Source organism: Triticum urartu, chromosome 2A (assembly GCF_056163025.1).
Source record: "Triticum urartu cultivar PI428250 chromosome 2A, HENAU_Tu73, whole genome shotgun sequence".
In the NCBI taxonomy this organism is placed as follows: Eukaryota; Viridiplantae; Streptophyta; class Magnoliopsida; order Poales; family Poaceae; genus Triticum; species Triticum urartu.
Genome location: NC_141874.1, coordinates 687,162,351 through 687,184,866, shown reverse-complemented (window position 1 = coordinate 687,184,866; position 22,516 = coordinate 687,162,351). Strand labels below are relative to the sequence as shown.

The 22,516-nt window shown below is 46.0% G+C and overlaps 1 protein-coding gene across 1 annotated transcript; it reads right to left on the bottom strand.

Annotated features, from left to right (window-relative positions):
* Nucleotides 1–13,659: 13,659 nt before the first annotated feature.
* On the bottom strand, nucleotides 13,660–17,992 carry LOC125520114 (BAG family molecular chaperone regulator 1-like). Its single transcript, XM_048684941.2, has 4 exons — nucleotides 17,508–17,992; nucleotides 15,697–15,953; nucleotides 14,919–15,065; nucleotides 13,660–14,092 (listed from the first exon to the last, which is right to left on the bottom strand). The coding sequence occupies exons 1-4, from the start codon at nucleotides 17,767–17,769 to the stop codon at nucleotides 13,949–13,951; spliced, it is 810 nt and encodes a 269-aa protein (XP_048540898.2). The 5' UTR covers nucleotides 17,770–17,992; the 3' UTR covers nucleotides 13,660–13,948.
* Nucleotides 17,993–22,516: the final 4,524 nt, after the last annotated feature.

Sequence of the window (22,516 nt, the reverse complement as noted above, 5' to 3'; positions counted from 1 at the left end):
CCATGCATCATACACGTTCTATAATAGTGAGCCATTTGTGATGGGCCGCGCATCGTAAACGTAGCACCACAGAATACCGACTGTGATGGCAATGCGAGCAGAAACGAGTAGGAGTACTATAGGGCCCTATCCCCAACGGTTTCTGGGTCGTGTGGGAAGGACCCCCTGATCGCCCACACTCACTTGGTGACGGTACGAAATGCCATTGCAGAAAGGGGTTAAAACCGTTTGTTTAGCATCGACGCGCACCAGTGTTAGACAGATCAACATGTGTGCGCTAGACGGGCACACATTCTAATTAAAAGAAGCATGCGCGATGGTAATAATGAGCGTGCACGGTTGTTGGAACAAAACGTGTGCTGACATTGCCTATTGCGGTGCACCCTATGGTGCAAACGCCATGTACGCGGCCGAGAAACCGTGCCCGCGTTACGCCGTCCGGGAATAGTGCCGCATTTAGAAATTATAGAACCGTCAATAAATTTTGAGCCTGTGTCCTGTCACATTCTAAATTACAACCATGTTATATTTAATTGCAAATCTATTCACATCGATCAAAACCTAAACGGTTTCCCACTTAGGAGCATATTAGTACTCGGTTGTAAATACTACTACTCCAAGATGACTGCGCATTCCTCCTCAACTCCTCATCCACAAAAACAAACAAGTCATTCATCATTGTTCCCTTTCGCCTACCATGGCCAGCGTGAGTTCTGGGTCGAGAGATTGCCACCAGGGTGAGGCGAGCATGGAAGCAGAAGCACGAGAGATGTCCCGCCTCGCTGTGAAAGCAGCCAACAGGTCCCGCCGTGCGTCCGTAGCAGCACAGAGGTCTCGCCGCGCCGCCGAAGCAGCACGGAGGTCCCGCCGCGCCGTCGATGCAGCAGACTGGTCTGACCGTGCCGCGGAAGCAGCAGAGATGTCTCACCGCGCCGTGCATGCAACAGAGATGTCCTCCCACACCACCACGGCCTGGGAAAATGTCTCGCGGGCAGGAGAGGACTCTTACAGGTGCATGCATGCGATCGTCCATAGCTAGATGGATCAGATCTCCGGCTGGGCGAGGTTGTAGGACGACATGAAAGCCTCATTTGAATAGGCTACCGACGTCATCTGGCAACTAAGGGAGGGCAATGCGAAGCTCCGGGCCGAACGCGACCTGCTGAGGGCGAAGGGAAGTGTGGAGCAGCAGGAGGAGACCACTGTCGTGTTGAAGAGGATCGGCGTCATCGTCGAGAAACTTATGGATGAGAATGCCATGCTCCGCATCAAGCACAAAAGGCTGGTGGAGGAATGTGTGGATGTTCTCAAGCAGCATCTTGAGGACACGAAAGAGCTCATCGCCGCTCGCCACGGAGACTAGTTCACGCGGCCTGCAACAACGCATCAAGAAAGTAGAGATCAGCCGAGCCAAGACGCCCAGATGTTTGTATTCCATTTGCACTTCTTCCATGGGACCTAGAAGTTCGCCCAAGTACACATAAATGATTTTCCAACTAACTTTTACGCACTGGAGCATGCGCTTGTACTTCAAATTTGAATTATGTGCATTAAATGCCTCGAAAATCAATTAATGTATAAAAAGGACAAACAAACCTGGAATAATTCCAAAATTTAGCACAAAACTCCTATTTGGTCTAAGTTGCCTATGTAAAAAGATCAAGACGGGAGAAGGCAGTGTATGTCATTTCACACACGGAGGTGACACGTTTCCTCTCGAAACCATGAGCCTTCTTGAGAGAAGCTCCGGTTTGCAAGAAGCTTGTACCAAAGCTTGTCCCAATTCGGCCAAAAAAATTACCACAACATCTCGGTGCCATGTCATGACATCATGCCAAGTTTCATGATTTTCAGGCATGTTTTGGATTTACAAGAATTAAAAAACCAAGTTTCTTAATATTTCCAGTCGAGGCACGACGCCCAGATGTTTGAATTCAATTCTCATTTCTTGCATGGGACCTAAAAATTCACCCAAGGACACACATGTGATTTTTCAACCAACTTTGGTGCACTGGAGCATGTGCTTGTAGTTCAAATTTGAATTATGCATATTAAATGACCAGAAATTCAATTAATGTATAAAAAGTCCAAACGAACCCAGAATAATTCTAAATTTTAACACGACACTCATATAGTTCTATGTTGCCTCTGTAAAAAATCAAGGGGGGAGGCAGCGTATATCGTTTCGCACACAAAGGTGACACATCGCCCTTCAAACTAACATAATTTTGTCTTTTTCATGATCGAAAAAATACATGAAAAAGAAAGGAGGTAGATAAATTTTGGATTTATGGTTAAAGAAGAAAAGGAAGAAAACAAGGGTTCTGTTGAATTTCAAGTATTCGGTTTAATTCGATTCAACATTGTCAATTTATCCAGAACTTCTCTCTTTTCCTCGGTGAAACAAGAATCTTTTTTCTTCAAACAAAAGTGCTTACTTTAGCCTTTATTTCCTCTGTGGTGCATCTTCTTTAAAGACGAATTTAGTTGTGAAATAACTTTACAAGAAATCCGGACACTACCAATCCTTAAACATTTCTGGAAACCACACTGGCCAGTAGTCGCGAATATCTCCTTCTTCCCTAATCCAAGATTGGAGAAAGAAGATCTAAGAGGGGCCTATGGGTAATGTAGTCGGAAATCCATAATAGAGTCCGACCACAAAGCGAAGGAGATAGACGGTTTAAACAAAAAAGACCCAAAATTTCAAACATGTATCTAGAATCACTAGAAAACTACAAACAAAAATAGAGAAAATAAGCTCGTTAGGAGCCCATCCAAAATCGTTGTAGACCCAACGAATTACTAGTTCCCAGAAAACATGATCCCAGGCGGATACTTGACATGTTCCCCCTTGGCCAGGCCCATCGCAAGGAAAGCGAAAACCTAGATTTGCTTTATCGGGTATCAAACGGGAACTCCGAGCAAATAAAACAGAAGCAAGCAAGAGGTGGAATACCACAAAGAGAAAGTGTACCCCATAAAAAAGTAGTTCTTGTGATTGGAATGTATTTTCTTAAACCGCCCATAAGAACCATATTTTGACTTTTATCGGAACCACGAGTCTTCTCAAGAGAAGCTCCGGTTTGCAAGAAGCTTATACCAAAATGTGTCCAAATGCGGCCAATTTTTTTACCACAGCATGTTGGTGCCATGAAATGATACCATGCCAAGTTTCATGATTTTCAGGCAAGTTTTGAATTTCCAGGAATTTTAAAACCAAGTTTCTCAATGTTCCCGACCAAACCATGATGCCTAGATGTTTGAATTTCATTTTCATTTCTTGCATGGGACCCATAAATTCATCCAAAGACACACATGTGATTTTTCAACAAACTTTGGTGCACTGGAGCATCTGCTTGTAGTTCAAATTTGAATTATGCACATTAAATGCCTAGAAACTCAATTAATGAATAAAAATGCCAAACGAACCCGAAATAATTCCAAATTTAAGCACGACACCTCATGTAGTTGCATGTTCACTGTACATAAATTTTCTAGTAATTCAAACACCATCCTTTTCCTCCGTAACACCATTTTATCTTTCAAAACACAATAAAAAATCAGGTATACCACAAACAGTTTACTAGAAAGAATCATGTGGGATGCGATATAAAATATATTGGCGCACCATCTTGTCTGGCTTACGCAGAAAGCTTCGTCATCTATAGTCCACTGCGTGCGCTTGAATCACACTTGCGCGCCAGTTTCTCGCGGCACCGAGCGAAATTTTTCAGCCACCGCGAAAATATCCATCTCCCCGCCCCCTCCCTCCCACCAACAGCCACATTTCTATTATTCCTCCTTGCTTTTCAAGTTCAAATGATCACTGCTGCTTACTGGCAGCTCAGCCTTCTCGCCGGCGACCCTTCTTCTTGTAGCACCGCCTCCTCGCCGGCTACCCTTCTTCTTGCAGCATCGCCTCCTCGCCGGCGACCCTTCTTCTTGCAGCGCCGCCTCCTCGCCGACGACCCTTCTTCTTGTTGCCCAGCCTCCTCCCCGCCAACCCTTCTTCTTGCTGCGTGGCCTCATCGATATGGTCAAGTAATCCACACCCTACCCACACCATCCTCCTCCTCCCCCGTCCACATGCTTCGACTGATGACGAGACACCTTCCGTCAAAATCACTGTCCCCTCCTCCAATTAAGCGCTGCCCATAGCCATTTTGTACGTAGTACAATGTGGAGCTCAGTAGCATCTGGCAGTAGAGAAGCAAATCGCGGCCGCACGCGTGCACGAGGTCGCTATGGCTGCCATGCGTGCCGATCGCCAGATCTTGGAGGAGCACATTGTGTTCGAGGCCACCGTCGACACCGCCACGCGGTTGTCTACTTTAAAATATAGTTTGTGTTGTTTTCTTGAGGCCACCGCCAATGCCTTCTAGTGATTTGTCTTCTGTAATGTTAGTATGCAACCTGATGTTCAGTTAACAATCTGGTCCTCTGAAATGTAATGTTCAGTTAATAGTTTGGCCCTCCGAAATGTAATGTTCAGTAAACAGTTTGGTCCAACAATTGCTACATTTCGTAGTATTGTTCTCAAGCATTCTTTGTTTTGTTAACTGTCTTATCTTCTAGTACTCCCTCCATTCCCTTATACAAGGCCACTATAAAAAATACATTTTGCATCTATATAAGGACACTAATAATAATTGAGGCAAAAATTAATGATGTTTCCTCATACTACTAACTTGTTTAATACTTGCCTGCATGTAGTCGTAATGACACTGTGCTACTTCCTTCTCATTCCTTTCTTGCATGCATACGGGCGTATTAATGATCCTGGTTAAGGAAAAGAAAAGTTGGCTTGCAAAGCAGTCATTAATTTTTACCTTGGTACCTGTAATTTGAATTTGTGGCCTTGTATAAGGGAATGGAGGGAGTACGTGTTTCTATTCTGCAATGTCGTGCTCAGTTAACTGTTTTGGTTAATTTGGTTTGTTGTCCATTTAACTGTTTGGTTCAATTCTGCAATTTGATTTTCATTTGCTGTGGGTACAATTTTGTATTGTTATGCATGTGAGAAATAAATCGAATTTGGCTATACTTAATACATATTCTACTGATAGTATGGCAACTCCCAGTTAACCTGATCAAGATCTTCCTTATGTGTGTTGCCGGGAAACAATGGGAGACACTGCGGTTTACCATCGAGGTTTGCTCATGCATGGTCCTTTCGCTAATAGCCCATTATTGTGCAGTTGCAGGAATCATTCTAATATTTAGGTTTCTTCAATTTGGTCTTGCACATGTAGGTCCTGCTGTCAGAGGCTTAGACCCACTGTTCGACCCGTTTTGCATATGGGGAAATGAGATGTCCATGAATATCAGTCAAGTCAAGAAACTCAGAAAGGTTGTTAGGATAAAAAAACTCGCGACGAATAACAGCAAGATCTTTGTTTGCACAATTTCATATAAATCGGACGCCATTAATGTAAACACGACGAATTTTCATTACATTTCGAACATTTAGAACCAAAAAAACCATACGGTGGCCGTCGACGTCCAAGCCCTAGTTGTTCCCTTCCCGGGACCGCCTTCTCCATCCGTCGTCTCCATGAGCACCGGCGATAAAGTGAAGCTACTGTCTCCTACGAGGAAGAGTAGAACACGGGAAACAGACCAGCCTACATGGGACACAAGGTTGTGCCGCCTCTCATGCCCTACTCATCCTCGGAGGAGTCTGCGCCGCGTCCGTCGCTGGTGGACGTGAGGTCCACAATGGAAATGGTGGCTCCCATGTTGTCGTCGTCCCCTTCGGCCGCATAATAATTCATAGGCGGCGCATAGGAGGTGCAGCTGGCTTTGTTGTCCTCCGCGATCGCATGCAGCTGGGCCTCCACGGCGGCCACTTCCTGGCGAGCGGTGGCTTGAGCGCGGACGGCCTCGTAGGTCGCACGCTGCTCTGCAACAAAGTTGAGGTTCGCCGTGGCCATGACCGCCACAGCCTCCTCGCTCGGACGCTCGGCATAGATCTGGCCCTCCGCCAATTGGTGCTGCTCCAGGAGGAGCAAATTGTACCGATGTTTCCCTTGTGCTTGCAGGAACAATGGCATTGGCGCCGACGCAGGCTGCACCGCCGCCGGTGTTGCAGTGCGCCTGCGCCTGCTCCATGGTGAAGCCAACGTACACAGGTGCGGGCTCCTGTACGGCGTCATTGAAGCCCGTCTCCATCGTGGGGGCGTCCTCTTCTTTTGAGACCTCGGGCGAGCTGGTCGACAAGTCGGCCTCGATCTGCCTGGCATAGAGGCTTTGCCAGGCGGCCGTAAGGGCAGCCATCTCGTGCTTCATCTCCATGGAAAGGCTCTACTCCATAGAGCTTCGCTGCCTGCAGTCATGGAAGATGTGGTGCAAGGGAGGAGGATGTGGAGCAGCTTGTGTTGTGGTGTGCAGTTAGCCGGGTGTGGTTGCCTTTAAATAGAGGATTCCGGTGATGCCAAGCATTCGGGTTCGTCAGTGCACCGCGCCGGAGTGGGTTTCTAGGCTGACGAGCCTACTTAATGGTGGCATACGGACGAACGGGGCATTTAACGAGCACAGTAGATATACGCCCATCTAGTCCAGTGACGCATCTTCAGGATTGAGTAGGCACGAACACCGGGGACGCGGCGCTGGCGGTGCCCACAGACGATGCACGGCTTCAGTGGCGGGGGCAGTGAGAGAGGTCGCGTCTGCTCTGAGCCGGCTTCAATGTGGAGCAGCCGCTATACTGTGGCATGAATGCGGACAGCTGGCACCGGGCTAGAACACGCACAAGCGAGGGATGATGGTTTGGGGTGGGCGAGGGTGGTCAGAAGCGTGCGTTGGTGTTGTTTGGACGCCCACAAAGCCCCACATTTGTCTTCGGTTTGCGGGAGAAAGTGCATTCGGACCGCCCTGCAGACCAATGCACGACCACATGGATGGCACAACATGTTCGGACCGCGCGGTCCAAAAATATGCGGGTTGGAGATGCCCTAAGAGGAAAAAACACTCACCTAGGATGTGGTTTGCATTAAAAGAAATGGCAACAGCCTCCCATCTAGTACGCACACTAGCATCATGCCTCCCACAACCTCCTCACGAGACGGAGCCATGCCCGATGCATCACACCAGATCCACATGATTCGACAATCTTCGACGTCGCTGTGGCGCACCAGCCAATGCTCGCCGTCACATCTGATCCGCATACCAGGGTGCTAGGATCCACTCACGATTCGACCACCATCAGGTGAACTAGAAAGGAAGCAACCCTCGGTACCTTCGATGTGGGGACGACGCCACCGCGCCAAAGGCCAAGGGCATAGGCTGTGAGGGGAGGCAATGCTAGGGTTTCCCCTCTGATATCGCCTGAAAGGAGCGTTGCGAGGGGGTTAGGGGTTTGTCTTAATTTTTGTTAGCTAATCATGAAAGGTGGGTGGAAGCACATGAAGCACACTAATTGATTCCCTAAAAAAGCACACTAACTGAAGCCAAGCCAATTGGTTGCAAACCAAACAGAAGCCTAGGTTTTTTGCCAAATTTTTGCTACCCACAAAACCTATAATCCAAATAATCCCAACTTGTCAGAACTTTGGTCATGCCTAAAATTTGATCGGACTAGTTGTGTCTCAAACCAAACATACCCAAAGGCATCAAAGGTACATTAACCAATATAGCAACACTTCAGTATACGCTTTCATATGTTTTTTGTTTCAATTCGCCACTCCTATGTATTGCTTACAGTGAGCGGTACGATATTGCATGCCAACAGTGATTCCCAAATGGGCCGACCCGTTAACGCTTCGAATCTTGTTACTTGTGAGCCGTTTTGGAATGTTCCATGGAGCTTCCCACTCGATTTTAGAGAGCTTCCAGGCCGGATTTTCAACTGCATTTTCCCTCCCCGCTTTCCTATTTTTTCTTCTAATTTTTTTTATTTCGTATTTACTTTTGCAATTCATATTTTATTTTATTTTGTCTTTCTTCTTTATTATTTTTTAAATTCATGTATATTTTAAAACTTGTAAAACATTTTTTTTAATCATGAATGTTTTTGAATTTTCTAAAACAATATAAATTCAACATTTTTTTAAAACATTAAACCTTTTGAAAATTTACGAATAAGTTTTGAATTATAATTTTTTTTGTAAATTTATAAACATTTTTTAGCATTCAAAAATATTTTTAGAATTCATGAATAATTTTTAAATTTACAAAAAAAATCAAATTCTAAACCATTATTATCAATTTGGAAATACTTTTTATAATTTTTTCCAAATTAGGTAGCAACATGAAAAAATCAAATGAGAAAAAAATGGGAGCATGCGCTAGTTGGAGGCTCACGGCTCATCAGAAGAGAAAAGGAAGCGAGTGTATCCGGTCACGGGAGGCCCGGTCTAGACCTGGCCCGTTTAATGCTTGTTCTGAGAATCATGATTGGTGTGATCGCTATAAGCGCTACATAGCACCTTTGAGGTCCTTCCCCTAAGAAAAGCACCTTTGTGGTCCTGGGAGCTTAAACCTTGCTTCAAATGAGCCAGCAGGTCGCTTGATCCTATTTTCATTCCAATTCTTCAATAAGACCGATACGATTGATTGGGAAACTAACTATTGTTTAAAAACATTAATAAAAAATTTTAGTGAATTATTTTTTCATGAAATAAAAGTTCACAAATTTGGAAAATTGTCCTATATTTTAAAACAAATATAAATTCAGAAAACGTTCCTGAATTTCAGGAAATCTTCTTGATGCTTTCCCCTAATTTTAAAAATGTTCCAAATTAAAAAAAAGAAATGGAAACTAAGAAAAAATAAATGATAAAACCCGGTAATCTGACCTCGGTGTTTATGTATGTCGGTAATCTGACCTCGTGCTAAATTTTTTTTTAAGAGATTGACAAACTTTATAAAATTTAACTTAGGTCGGGGATATTATGCAGAGTAAATAAAAATGGAGGGAGTGCTAGTCTGAACATCATGGCACCACTGTATGTACGGATTTGTTTAGAGGTAGATGCACACAACCATTTTTATCAAATTATTCAACAAAACCTTACAAGATAAAATATCGATCCACCCAAAAGCCACCTTCTAGGCTATGATTGTCGCCACACCTACGAGCTTGATGATGGAATGGTCATGATCAGATCCGCTTGCCCTGCCTTATACCTATGCACATCATTTAAAACCAGAGCATCGATGAAGCAGATGACCTGCGCACATCATTTAAAACCAGAGCACCGATGACGCAGACCTTTAGTGCATACCGCATGTGCACGCTCTTGAAATCACATTCATTTTCTTCCATGAAGCCATCTTCAGGACAGGGGTCAACGCTGATGTGCGGGCCAGAATCAATCGATAGACCCGTCGTCCTGACCTGAGGCCTCTGCGAAGGTGAATAACAGGATGGTTTTGCGAATATCCATGCACCGGATGAACAGTAAATTCAAGAAAAAATACTAAACAAAATTTTTAAAATCCAATATATATACATATATATTGCATGGAAGATGCTTGATGCGTGAGGTTCGCTTCAAATTTCTGCTCATTTGGACATATGAGTAGCTCTGAGAAAAAAAACAAATTAGGTTAGAACTGTTTCACGGAAGACATATTTGTCTTTTTTGCCGAGAGCTAATCAGATGTTCAAATGAGCTGAATTTGGAGCGGACCTCACGCACCAAAGCATCTTCCATTTCAAAAAAGTTCGGATTTTTTTTGTACTCCCATCGTCTCAAAATAAGTGACCCAACTTTGTGAGCTGATGAGCTCGGAAGCCAAATAGCCGCACTCGATGATTTTGAAACAGCTGTTTTAGTCGTTCCGATGTCCGGCCAGGGTTACATTTTGCTGTGCACAAGCTCGATAACAGCGTGCGTATCTGAAATTTTGATATCGGTGCCCCCGAGCGAGTGTACGCGGATTCTTACATTCTGGTTGCTGAATCACCTTGAGTCTTTGTTCCGGCTGTTCAACACAGAAGATCACGTTTGCCTTTTGTCCTGCAAGTTTATTTCCTTGTGCACATGGGGGATGTGCACGTCCCCTTGCCTGAGAGGAACGTGGGATGCCCGGCGCTGTTTCGCGTGGCCGGTCGCCTCGTGGGTCCCGTTCCGGGGACGTTCTCCTCGTGGGTGCCATTGCCTGGCGGGCACGGCAGCATGGCATGGCATGGCACTGGCAGTGCCTTCCCTCCCGCGGCGCCCGTACCGTCGATCGCGTGGGCCGGCCAGCTCACTGCCCGCCAAGCCGCGTCCGGTGTCGTCGGCGCGGTGCCGAGTGGCGCGCAGGCGGCCACTAGTTACTCTTTCCACTACTACGCCAGTACTACCGGGTTTTTTTTTGCGATAAAGGGCATTTTTATTGACTTAAAATGTAGCACCAAACGGAGACAAAACATAATGAGCATCACCTGGTCTTTGCATAACTAAGATGCACACAGCCAAACAAAAACAAATTGAAAGAAGATAAAAAAGATGACATATCAGCAACAGTAGGATCATATAGAACCGACAGTCCGCCTATGTTGAAGGAGTTGGTGCGGCTATCCATAGATTATGCTGCCACCCATGCTGGGCGAAGACCTCCCTAGCCACCCGCTCCAACCGCGTACACACCATCTTGAATAGCTGTTGATACTTCGCTCGGCGTAGCGTAGAACACGTACAAAGTAAGTGCGTACAGCGGAAAATAACCTGCAAAGGAGAGGTGTTTTTGCCCTCGAAAACCAAATTATTTCTACATAGCCAGAGTGTCCATAATAAGGCATATGTTCCCACCCAAATTAGCATTTGAACATATTTGAAATGCCGTCTAACCAATGACCAAAAATATTGACAACACTTGTGGGCGGATACAAATTGGACGCTATTTGGATGACTGACCACGTAGAGCGTGCAAACTTACATTGAAAAAAGAGGTGTTTGATTGTCTCGTCATGAATACAAAAACTACACTTCTTATTTCCGTGTCAATTGCGACAGGCGAGATTGCCTTTGGTTAGCATAACTCCCTTTCGAAGATACCACATAAAGATTTTAACCTTCAGTGGAATCTTCGACATCCAACTTTTCTTGTTATTATCCACTGGGACCTCTGAATGCGTTAGCGCGAGATACATAGAGCCGACTGTGAAGGACCCAGATGTAGTGAGGTTCTAGCGAAACACATCCGTCCTTGTGTCAGGTTTATCGACTCCAATCGAGATAATAAATTTTGCCATGACATAAGACGGGGGCCAATCAAATCATGCTAAAAGAAATATTCGGCGGAAATGAACTGAGCACATGCGCTAGAGTATAATTCTTATCGCGAATAATGCGGTACAAAGCTGGATATTGTTCTTGGAGGCTGGCATTGCCTAGCCAGTTGTCCTCCCAGAAACGAATCTCTGACCCATCTTTTATCGCGAAGGATCCAAAACGAAAAAGATGTTTCTTCACCGCCATTAGACCAACCCAAAAGTGTGAGTCGTCGGGTTTCCAATAGGCCTGTGACATAGCTTTTTGGCCTAGATACTTATTGCGCGGCAGGGTTTGCCAAACGCCATCCTCAGTAAGTAGTTTAAACAACCATTTACTAAGTAAGGCATCATTCTTGACCTAAAGGTCATGAATGCCAAGTCCACCTTGGTCTTTCGGCCTACAAACCACGCTCCATTTGGTTAGCCTCTATTTTTTTTATTTTCACTGTCCCCTTGCAAAAGAATCTGGATCTGAAATAATCTAGCCTCTACAAGACCCCTCTTGGGAGTTGGGAAAAAGAGAGCATATAGAGAACCATATTTATGAGGACTGAGTTGATTAAGACCAGTCGTCCTCCAACAGAGAGCAACTTGCCTTTACAACTACTCAATTGTTTCTCTAAGTGCCCATCTATATGTTTCCACTCCGCAATAGTGAGACGCCGATAATGAATCGGAATTCCCAAATATTTAATTGGGAATTAGCCTTGTGCACAACCAAACAGGTGGGCATACTCAGTCGCTGCCTCACTGGCTTCTCCAAAGCAGAACAATTCACTTTTATGGAAGTTAATTTTAAGGCCTGGCATCTGCTCAAACACTGAAAGCAATAATTTCAGTTTCGAGCCTTATCCATGTCATGTTCCATAAAATGAATTGTATCATCGGCATATTGCAGAATAAAGAGGCCACCATCCATAAGGTGGGGCACTACTCCTGCAATTTGACCGTCCTACTTGGCACGATCAATCAGAATAGACAACATGTCAGCCACGATGTTAAATAACATTGGAGACATGGAGTCACCCTGTCGTAGTCCTTTTTCCGTCTGAAAGTAATGGCCTATGTCATCATTGACTTTGACAGCCACACTACCTCCAGTAACAAAATTTTGGATCCACTCGCGCCATTTATCGGAGAAACCTTTCATTCTTATGGCCTGTTGAAGGAAGGACCATTTGACCTTATCATAGGCCTTTCGAAGTCAATTTTGAAAAGTACTCCACTCATGTTTTTACGGTGCATCCCGTGAACGGTCTCATGTGGGATTACTACTCCATCGAGTATATTTCTACCTTGCATGAAAGCCGTTTGAGATGGCCAGACGACATGGTCAGCAACCGTATTGAGCCTATTAGCAGTCACTTTGGTGAAAAACTTGAAGCTAACATTAAGGAGACATATGGGTCTATATTGCTGGATTCACTCAGCCTCCTTAATTTTTGGCAACAAAACGATCTCGCCAAAGTTAAGCCTGAATAGATCAAGTTGGCCAGCATGAAGACAATTGAACAACTCCAATAGGTTAGTCTTGATGATATTCCAGAAATTCTGATAGAATTCTGCGGGGAAGCCATCAGGGCCTGGAGCTTTGTTATGTTTCATCTGAAACACTGCTGCTCTCACCTCCTCCTCAGAGAAAGGTGCCGTGAAGATATCGTTCTCTTCTGCTGTGACTTGTGGAATATCATCTGTTCGGGTCTCGTCAATGGTAAAGTTCCCTTCATCAGGTGCCCCAAACAAAGATTTCTAGTATTTGAATATATAACTTTTGAGCTCTGCCTGACCTTCGATCCGCCCCTCATCTTGTTGGAGACTGAATATACACTTCTTCCTATGACGACCATTGGCGACAAATTGGACGTATCGTGTATTACTGTCTCCCTTCAAGATGAAGTCAGCTTTGGATCTTTGATAATATTTGATTTCCTCTTCTCATAAAAGACGTGCAATATTCTCATTGGATTGATTTTTCAATTCAATCTCTTGTTGTGACAAGATGCGAGGTTTTGCGATTTTATCGAGGTCATCAATAATGGTGGCGAGCCGTTGCTCTTCTTTTTTGTATATTTTATTGGTGTGTTTCTCCCATCCAGATAGGTACCACCTTATGGTTCTTATTTTAAAATTCCATCTCTGAATAGATGTGCGGCCAATTGCGGGTCTCTCCCATATATATTCTTGATTATGACTGCAGAGAAGGACTGCAAAGCCTTCTCGATGCAACCATCCCAATTCAAACTTGAAAGGGCGGCGAGCGGATGGGTTTGTAGAATTAGAATTAAGAATGATGGGCGCATGATCCGATAGTGCCTCAGTACGCTCTAGGGCATGCTAGCGCCAAAGGACTGTAAACATAATCCCAGCGAGTGAGACCCATCAACCATTGCTTCCGGCACAAATCTCCACACCATCAGTAGCCATCAGTACACACTGCACTTTGGAGAGCACACTAAAGAACAGTGCTGCTTTGCTGTTTATTGGAGTGAGATCCATCCATCAATCGAGCGGGTGTGACGACGACGAGTCGACGACGATGATGATTACAAACAGACGAAACAAACGGTGGGATCCGGGGTCCTCCTGCTGCGACCTACTAACCTAAACCAGCTCACCGCGGTTACAAAAACGAATAATGGGCAAGGAACAAGACACCAAAACTGACGGCACGAAACGAACGAAATGGACACTCTTCTGTATAAAGAAAAATCTCTGCTGCTTCTGCTGCTGCTGCTGCTTAATTCAGTCGAAGATCTCCCACTTGGTGGTGACCGGGGGGCTGTTGTCGAACGTCTCCCACTTGGTGGTCACCACCACCGTCTGCAGCCGCGCGTTGGACACCTTGAGCACGTCCAGCGCCTCCACGCACTTCTGCACCCGCTTCGCCTGCCAACAAAAACAGAATCAAATCAGCTTTCTTCTCCAAGACAACGGGCTACGCTACTACACTCATGGCTGCACCAACAAACACCACACAGATAAAAGCTTGCACTCAAATTGTTTATCCGCATGTCATTATCATCGGAACAGAAAGTGAAGGAGCTTTTCCGTTCTCATCTCGAGGTGGCATGAAGGTATCATCGCAGATAAATGATGAAAGCTTGCGGCCCAGACTTTTGGTCTCAGTCTCACATTGCTTGTGCTCGTGACCTAGCCAACAGCCTGCGCCACTTCCATGGCAATCTACCTTTCTTGTCATCTACTCTTTGTACAGCACGGTCAGGGAGCACATTCATCCCCTTTAACTAAGAAGATTTGCTGCTAACACGATCAGTAGAAGCTACTCACTAGGCTGCATGCGACGCGTTCAGAGTACACTCCAGGATCGGCTAGGCTGGCATCCAAGGGCTCTCTCTATCTACCTAACATTCGGAGCAGGGGAAAGGGGTGGAGGTGGAGTTTTTCCCTGTGCTTGTACTGGACCACGTACGTGTCCTCCAGAAAGGAGCCAATGAGCCTGTGACCGTCCCGGGGGGGCATGTAGGGCACTCGCCCACACCACACGTTGCATTCCTCGTCGACACTCGCATTGCACCGCTGGTCATGGCACTGCTCGCGTTACCTGCAGACGCAATGATGCGGATCGCAGACGCCGACAGCCCCACCCTGCCCTCATCGAAGGGGAGAGTTGTACCAGAACCGATGGCACGATACCCCTACTAAACCTGATCTGCGTGCAGTGAATGTAGGGTGTGTGGTGTGGTGGGGGTACCTGGAGGTTCTTCTGCGAGGAGGTGTCGGCGTCGGCAGGTATGCTCTCCAGCTTCACCGCGTGCCGCATCAGCAGCTCGATCAGCGTCGTGATCTGCACCTCCGCCACCTTGCTCCCGCCGGACACCGACTTCTCGATGCTCGTCACCTGGTGGCACAAGAACGAGAATAAATTTTAACATCCGATCAGCTTAGAATCACAGCATCAGAGGCAGGGACGTCAGACGCAGGCACCGGCCGCTTCGGGCAGCAATGATGAAAGTGAGGAGAGCATCCTTGTTACTCGTCACTTGTCAGTGACGGGGTGACGGATTCGTGTCGTAATGCCGGAATCCTGATGGTTACGCTGAATGAACCCTACTCCGGGACCATGCTGCTGCCGACGGAAATTTCACCGGCGCCCACATCGATCGATCACGGAGCATCAATTCTGTTTTTTGGACGAGCTCGCGGCGTCAATTTGCTCACCTAATTCCCTGGACATGCGATTCAATGCGAACGCAGCAGCAGCATTCCCCTTCCGTCCCATGCCTGCGTGCCTGACGCCACACGCACTGATACTGCAAGTCTGCGACTAATTCCCTTCTAGGATGCAGAGACAGCAACTAATCACACGCCTAAAAAGACAAAGCATCCCATTTTTACCCGCCGCTAGATCATCTCTGAATAAGGCAAACTGTCACCGCTAGATGTCAGGAGCTCGTTTCTTTTGTCAGCGATCGATCGTCGGCGGTGGAAGGAAAAACAATGAGCATTTGTGTGTGTGCGGTTGTGCATACCTGATCGGCGAGCTTGTCGAGCTCGAGGGCGATGGCGCCGATGGCGCGGTTGGCGTTCTGGATCCTGGCGTTCCGCTGCCGCTCGATGTAGCGCCGCTCCAGGCTCGCCGGATCCTCGGAGACCACCAGCTTGGACTTGTTCTTGACGCCGAACCTGTCCAGGAACTCCGAGTTCTTCCGCTCCCGCCCCTTGTACGTCAGCAGCTGCTCCGACGGCTGCAGCCCCGTCCTCGGCGCCAGCGCCTTCTTCAGCTCACCTGCGCGGTCACCACCATCCGCCACCAACAAACCAATCAGAAGTAGTACGAAACCAGCAAAATTACTACTGCACATCACAGCTGATTACTGCTGGATCGTCGTGCCGCTCGCTGGCCAACAACATTTTGATTCAGAGTTACTGTGGTACTTTTGCTTTGCTGGGACGTTTTGGTAGTTCTTCACGGCACTGACACGGATTTTCGGCGCCACTTGCAGACCAGATTCTCGGAATCCGAGTGGCCAGGCCTGCCATGCCATTGTGGATCGCCAAATGCAGCGACAGACAATGTGGTGCGGCAGATACTATCTAAATTCCCAGCTTGATTTTTTTTCAAGTATGGACTATTTTTACCATGGCATTCTCTACTCCGCATCATTTTTTCTTGAAAATACACAAGTACACGTGGGTCTCGGTGAATGGGACTGGAACGTGGTGGGCGACGCCTCCGAGTTATTTTCCAAACAGTGGCGCAGTATCATCATGGGGCGGAAAGGTGTCGGTGCAACGGGACAAGCGGGCCGTGCCCCAGCCGCTGCTGGCCGTCCGATGAGGCCGCCGTACACGCGGACCCGTCCCGCGCCAGCCAGGATTCGCCCCGCATCCGGACACCCGCGCTCGCGCTCCGCCCCGCCCCGCCGCTGGCTGTCACCGCCCGTCAGCCCTTGTCGTGAGGCAAAGGTGAAAAAGCAAAGCGACGAACTGGTTTTGACAGCAAATCTGGTCGGTCGATTTAGCCTCGTAATCTCCAACCAAAGTTTGGCCTGCACGCACGACGTTGCATCTGAAAGTGCGTCGGGGCTGCAGCCCGGCCAATGGACGCCGGGATCCCGCGGCCGGCAGGAATCCAGGTCGTACGATTTCGGGAACTGAAGCTTACGTTAGCACACATAATCTCTTTTTCTTTAGATTTTATTTACTAGTACATTCAGGAAATGGAATTCCTGAAGAAATAAAGGCCTCCGCCCTTCTCACGGATCAAGAAATCACGGGCTCTGCACGGATTATTCCCTGGATTTCGTCTCCTTCCTTATAAAATACTCAGAAGAAGGGGAGAAAAATGGTGACAAGGGGGATGTCTCGCCGTACTATTATCGCGTCCTCCACGCGGCACGGCCGGAAGTCATGGCCGTTTTTTATGGGACGGATTTAGCTGATAAATCCGATAGGTGGACTATCTTTATTTTTTAATTAATTTATCCGCGGCCACGAACTCCCTATTGGCCTGCACGCATTGTCATGCCGTATGCCAAACGTCACAACTTCGCGGACGACGTGATTAGGTTAAGCATTTCACACCATTAACGAAAAAATTACTACTATCTCCATCACTTTGTGCACATAATAATTAGTAACAAACAGTTTGAACGCAAGACAAAAGTAATTCAAAGTAATTAGCAGCACAAATTTCAGTTTCGTATCTTACAGAGAAGAAACGACGGCGGCGATGAGAGGAAAGTTAAGCCGCAGTTAAGCAAGGCACTAATTAGGCCACGAACAGGGAAAGAGATTATTGACGAGAAGGGGGGATCAGGGCGACGGGATAAATACTGACCGAAGGTGGCAATGGAGGAGACGGCGACCTCGTGGGTGGCGGCGCCGTACTTGACCCGCACCCTGATCTCCGGCGGCGGCGGCCTGGGCGGCACCCCCGCCGCGGCGCCGTCGGCGCCCCTGTCCCGGGCCTGCACGACCATCCCGCTCGGCCGCACCTCCCACCCGGCCCGCTCCTCCTCCCCCGCCGCGGCGGCCGCCGCCTCCGACCACCCGCTGCTCGACCCGCCGTCCGAGCTCGACCGGTGCATCACCCTCGCCATCGCCCGCGCCCCAGCCGGCCTCCCCGGAGCACTCAAGCAGAGGCCAGCGAGGTGGGGAGTGGGGAGTGGGGAGAGAAGCTTCCACGGGGAGGGGGAGGGGTGGAAACCAGTGGTCGGTGTGGCGCCGTGCCGCTCCGGGCGGTCGCGTCGCGTGGGAGGGGAGGGAGGGAGGAGGGAGTGCGGGGGCACGCACGCACGAGGCGGACGCGCTTCTCCTTTTTGCTTGCCGGCTGTTTGTGCGCGTAAAAGCACGGGGGCACCCCGGGGTTTTCCACAATTAACATGGCCCCGCGACTGGCGTTCCCAAAGCCGGCCAAGCTGGTTTCTGCAAATAAAGCCGCCCTGCCCTGTGGTTTTGTCATGGCCACCTCGTTGAGACGGGTGAACATTTGCACTTTGCAGGCTAGCTAGTTCTCGTGCCTTTCCATCTGTTAATGGCGAGGTAAGTATTTGTGTGTGTTCGATCATGTTTGTTTTCTGTTTCGCATAAGCCGAATAAATAATTCCGCTTTTAGGTACGTTATTATTCGATATCAGAAAACTTGAGCCATTCATTACCTTTGGGTATACTCCTTGCTTCAATCCAACCGCACAATTGTAAGATGCCTTCCTCACCATCGTGTTAAAGGTTCCGATCCAACGGTGATTGCATTTACCATATAAACGTCCTTCTAGTCTCTCCCCAATGTCCATCTATCATGTGCTCCAGTTCTTCTGTGTGGGCATAGTCAACTCCTAATAATTTGAGTAACTTTAACATGGTCAATCCCTAACTATTCACTACCACATAGATGTTGTAGCTGCAGCGAGATTTGCCGATGACGAGATCCATATCTCCAAGCTATAATATCCATTTTGCACTATGACATTGCTTGTATTAACGCTGCTATATAGAATCAGTTATTCTAGCCTTTTCAAAACCGAGTTCCAGTTCAACAGGTATGATATGTGCACGACAACTTCAATCGAACATTAGGTGTGTCGGTTTCTGCAAAATGAGCCTTCAGTTTTGTCATAGCCACCCCATTGAGATGGTTGAATATTTTGCAGGCTAGCTAGCTACCAACCTTGTTGCCTTTGTTGTACCTTTTCCTTCCATGCCCATGTAAGTATTTGCGTGGCGTGCCTGTCCGTTTCTATTTTTGGATAAGCCAAATAAATACTCCTGTTCTTAGGCAGCACAACATACATTTTATTCGATGTAGTAAACATGAGCCATCCTTTACCATCAGGTAAAGTCTCACTTTGATTGATCGACCGAGCATTTGGAGGATGTCTTGATCATCATTGTGGTACCATTGAGCACAACGATTCCGATCCAGCGGTTGTCACATTCCCTATATAATACCCCTGCTACCCTTTTCATGAAATGTAATTCTATGAAATAGATCTTGCAGCCACACGAACGTCAGCAAATGACGAGACCCGTAGCTTTGACTGTATATGTCATTAACAATGTCTCTATCTCCACCTCCCACAACACTATCACCATCCCTTCCCTATGTTCATCTTCCTAGATGTCAACACCTTCATTACCTTGAGCCATTCATTACCTTCGAGTGTACTCTTTGCTTCAATCCAACCGCACAATTGTAAGATGCCTTCATCATCCTCGTGTTAAAGGTTCCCGGTCCAACAATGATTGCATTTACCATATAAACCCCCTCCTACTTTCCCTAATATGTCCATCTATCATGTGCTACAATTCTTTTGCATGGGCATAGTCAACTCCTATTTCGAGTAACTTGCACATAGCCAGTCCCTAATTCTCCACTACCACATAGATGTTGTAGCTGCAGCGAGATTTGCTGATGATGCGATCCATATCTCCCAGCTACAAGGTCCATTTGCACCATGACCTTGGTTGTATTAACACTGCTATATAAAATTAGATATTCCAGCCTTTGAAAAACTGAGTTTCACTTCAATAGGTATGATATGTGCACGACAACTTCAACCGAACATTCGGTGTGTCAGTTTCTGCAAAAAGAGCCTTCAGTTTTGTCATGCCCCCCCCCCCCTGTTGATATGCTTGAATATTTTGCAAGCTAGCTAGCTGCCAACCTTGTTGCCTTTCTTGTACCGTTTCCTTCTGTGCCAATCTAAGTATTTGCGTGGCGTTCTTGTTCGTTTCTATTTTGGACAAGCCAAATAAATACTTCTGTACTTAGGCGGTATAACATATATGTTATTCGATGTAGTAAACGTGAGTCATCCTTTACCTACAGGTAAAGTCTCGCTTTGATTGACCGACTGAGCAATTGTAGGATGTCTTGCTCATCATCATGGTACCATTGAGCACGACGGTTTTGATCCAGCGATTGTCACATTCCCTATTATATAATACCCCCTGTACCCTCTCCGTGAAATGTACATCTATGAAATAGATCATGCAGACACATGAACGTCAGCAAATGAAGAGACCCATATCTTTGACTGTATCTGTCATTAATAATGTCTCTGTCTCCACCTCCCACAACACTGTCACTATCCCTTCCCTATGTCCATCTTCCCACATGTCAACACCTTCATTGTCAATCATATGGCCTCAAGATCGACCTATAGTTGTCTGATTCAACTACCTCGTTGATTTGTGTGAATCATTGTACCATGTTCCCTCATCCTCCTTATACAATGTTGTTGTTAGGCTCGTACACCCCGAGCACCCCTAATGAGCAGTTATATGTCATGTGGTACTAGTTGTATAGAGATGGTCATGTCAAAATAGGTAAATGGGCTTGCTTATTAGTACCTACACCTAATTGTATGATAAGCGAGACTAAGCATAAATAAAAATTTCTTTTGGATATTTTTGGGTTTCAAGCAGTCTTAAGCACAAGAACAAAAGTGTTTGACCAAGCAAGATGCGTATGAACAGACCCATTTGCGCAAAAACATTGGTTATATTGACATTAGTAAATAAAACTAGTTATCCAGTCTCTTTCAAATCGAGCTTCACTTAGCGAGCTTTGGTATGTTCATGACCAATTCAATCAAACATTGGGTCGACCAACATAGGTCGGCAATGTATTTCATCATGTTACACTAGGATAAACGGCGGAGTCGATTATGACGAATCTCGGGTAGGGGGTCCCGAGCTAGTAGCCTAAGATGAGATGGTAATAAGGACACGAGGTTTCACCTAGGTTCGAGCTCTCTCAAAGAGATAATACCCCGCATCCTACTTGTGTTTGTGTTGCTTTGGGATAGAGCACAAAGGACAAATTGATCTACCATGAGATTGTTCTGTCCCTCATCTCTAAGATATGTCGATCTTATTCTGTCCACCAACCTGGCTTGGGTTTATATAAGTTACCAGAGCCCTATGATAACATGAATCCTAGTCTGCTATGTAGGTGGAGAGTAGTCCTCCATGAATAGAGAGTCCTTGCCTTGTACGCCAAGGCTTCTTGGCTTCCTTGTATGCATCATGGGTCGCCCAAAATGACCCTGGATGGACATGAAATTGGTTTTGCACCACCAGTCCGGGAGTCGACATGGTGAGAGGCCCCCTAGCCGGGACACTGTCAATAAACATAATCAAATTCTTTCTTGATACACATTGGCTAAGATATAAGAAACTTTTAGCAACCCCTAGTTTAGCAAAATTGGTTTAGTTAATAATTTGATGTTGAAATTGCACGAAAATATGGACATGAAATTTTTGCTTCTGAGCTCAAATGCACCCTCGTAAAGTAATAAAATCAAAAGAAGTGGTAAACAATTTCAAAAAAAATCCAAATTTTTTGGGCAACAAACATTGTTGAATGTTCTACATACCTGCAAATTTTCTGTCAAGAAAAAATACCCCAAATGCTATGAGAAAACGATGCTAAAATACTCTTTTTAAAGCATTTTGGAGAGTTGATTTTATTTATTTTTGCCCAAACCTACACGAAGGTGATTTCATCACGAAATTTTGCATGCAGGCGGAGAACTAAGCAATGTTTGTTGTAAAAAAAGATTCAAATTTTTATGTTATTCTACTGTTCATAAAGATGCATTTGAGCTTGGGATTAGAAAGACAAGTTGGTGATGTTGAAACTGCACTAAGGGTGAACTTTTGGAAACCGCTAGTTAGCAAAATTGGTTTTGTTAACAGTCTGATGTTGAGATTGCACGAAAATATGGACATGAAATTTTGCTTCCGAGCTCAAATGCACCCTTGCAAAATAGTAAAATCAAAAGGTAGTAACAATTTCAAAGAAAAACTGAATTTTTTGGGCAAGAAACATTCTTGATTGTTGTACTTACCTGCAAATTTTCTATGAGGAAAAAAATATCCCTAATGCTCTGAGGAAATGATGGTAAAAACCTATTTTTAAAGCATTTTAGAGAGCTGTTTTTTTCCATACCTTCGTGAAGGTGATTCCATCATGAAATTTTGCATGCACGTGGAGAACTAAGCAATGTTTGTTGTAGAAAAAGAAATCCATTTTTTAAAATTTCGTTTGCTTCATTTATTTTCGTGTTCATAAAGGTGCATTTAAACTCGGGACTAGAAAGACAATTTCGTGAAAATATGAAACATATACACAAGAAAAGGGAATCATGCCAACGGAAAACAGTGAATATCACACAAACCACGACCTTTGAGGGACAAATTTCAAGTCAACTGAGCTGAACCACACGATATTGGAGGGCTTTAACCTTCGTCTCAATCGTTGGCCCTGTTTGGATACTCTAACTCAGTTATAGTTAGAATTAGATTCCAACTCTGAACTAACCCTGAACTAACTAAATTTAA

Coding starts and splice junctions, on each gene's coding strand:
- LOC125520114 (XM_048684941.2), bottom strand. CDS start 17,769: ATGGCGAGGGTGATGCACCGGTCGAGCTCGGACGGCGGGTCGAGCAGC. Junction 15,066..15,696: donor TCGACAAGCTCGCCGATCAG/GTATGCACAACC, acceptor TTGTGCCACCAG/GTGACGAGCATCGAGAAGTC. Junction 14,093..14,918: donor CCTCGCAGAAGAACCTCCAG/GTACCCCCACCA, acceptor TTTTGTTGGCAG/GCGAAGCGGGTGCAGAAGTG.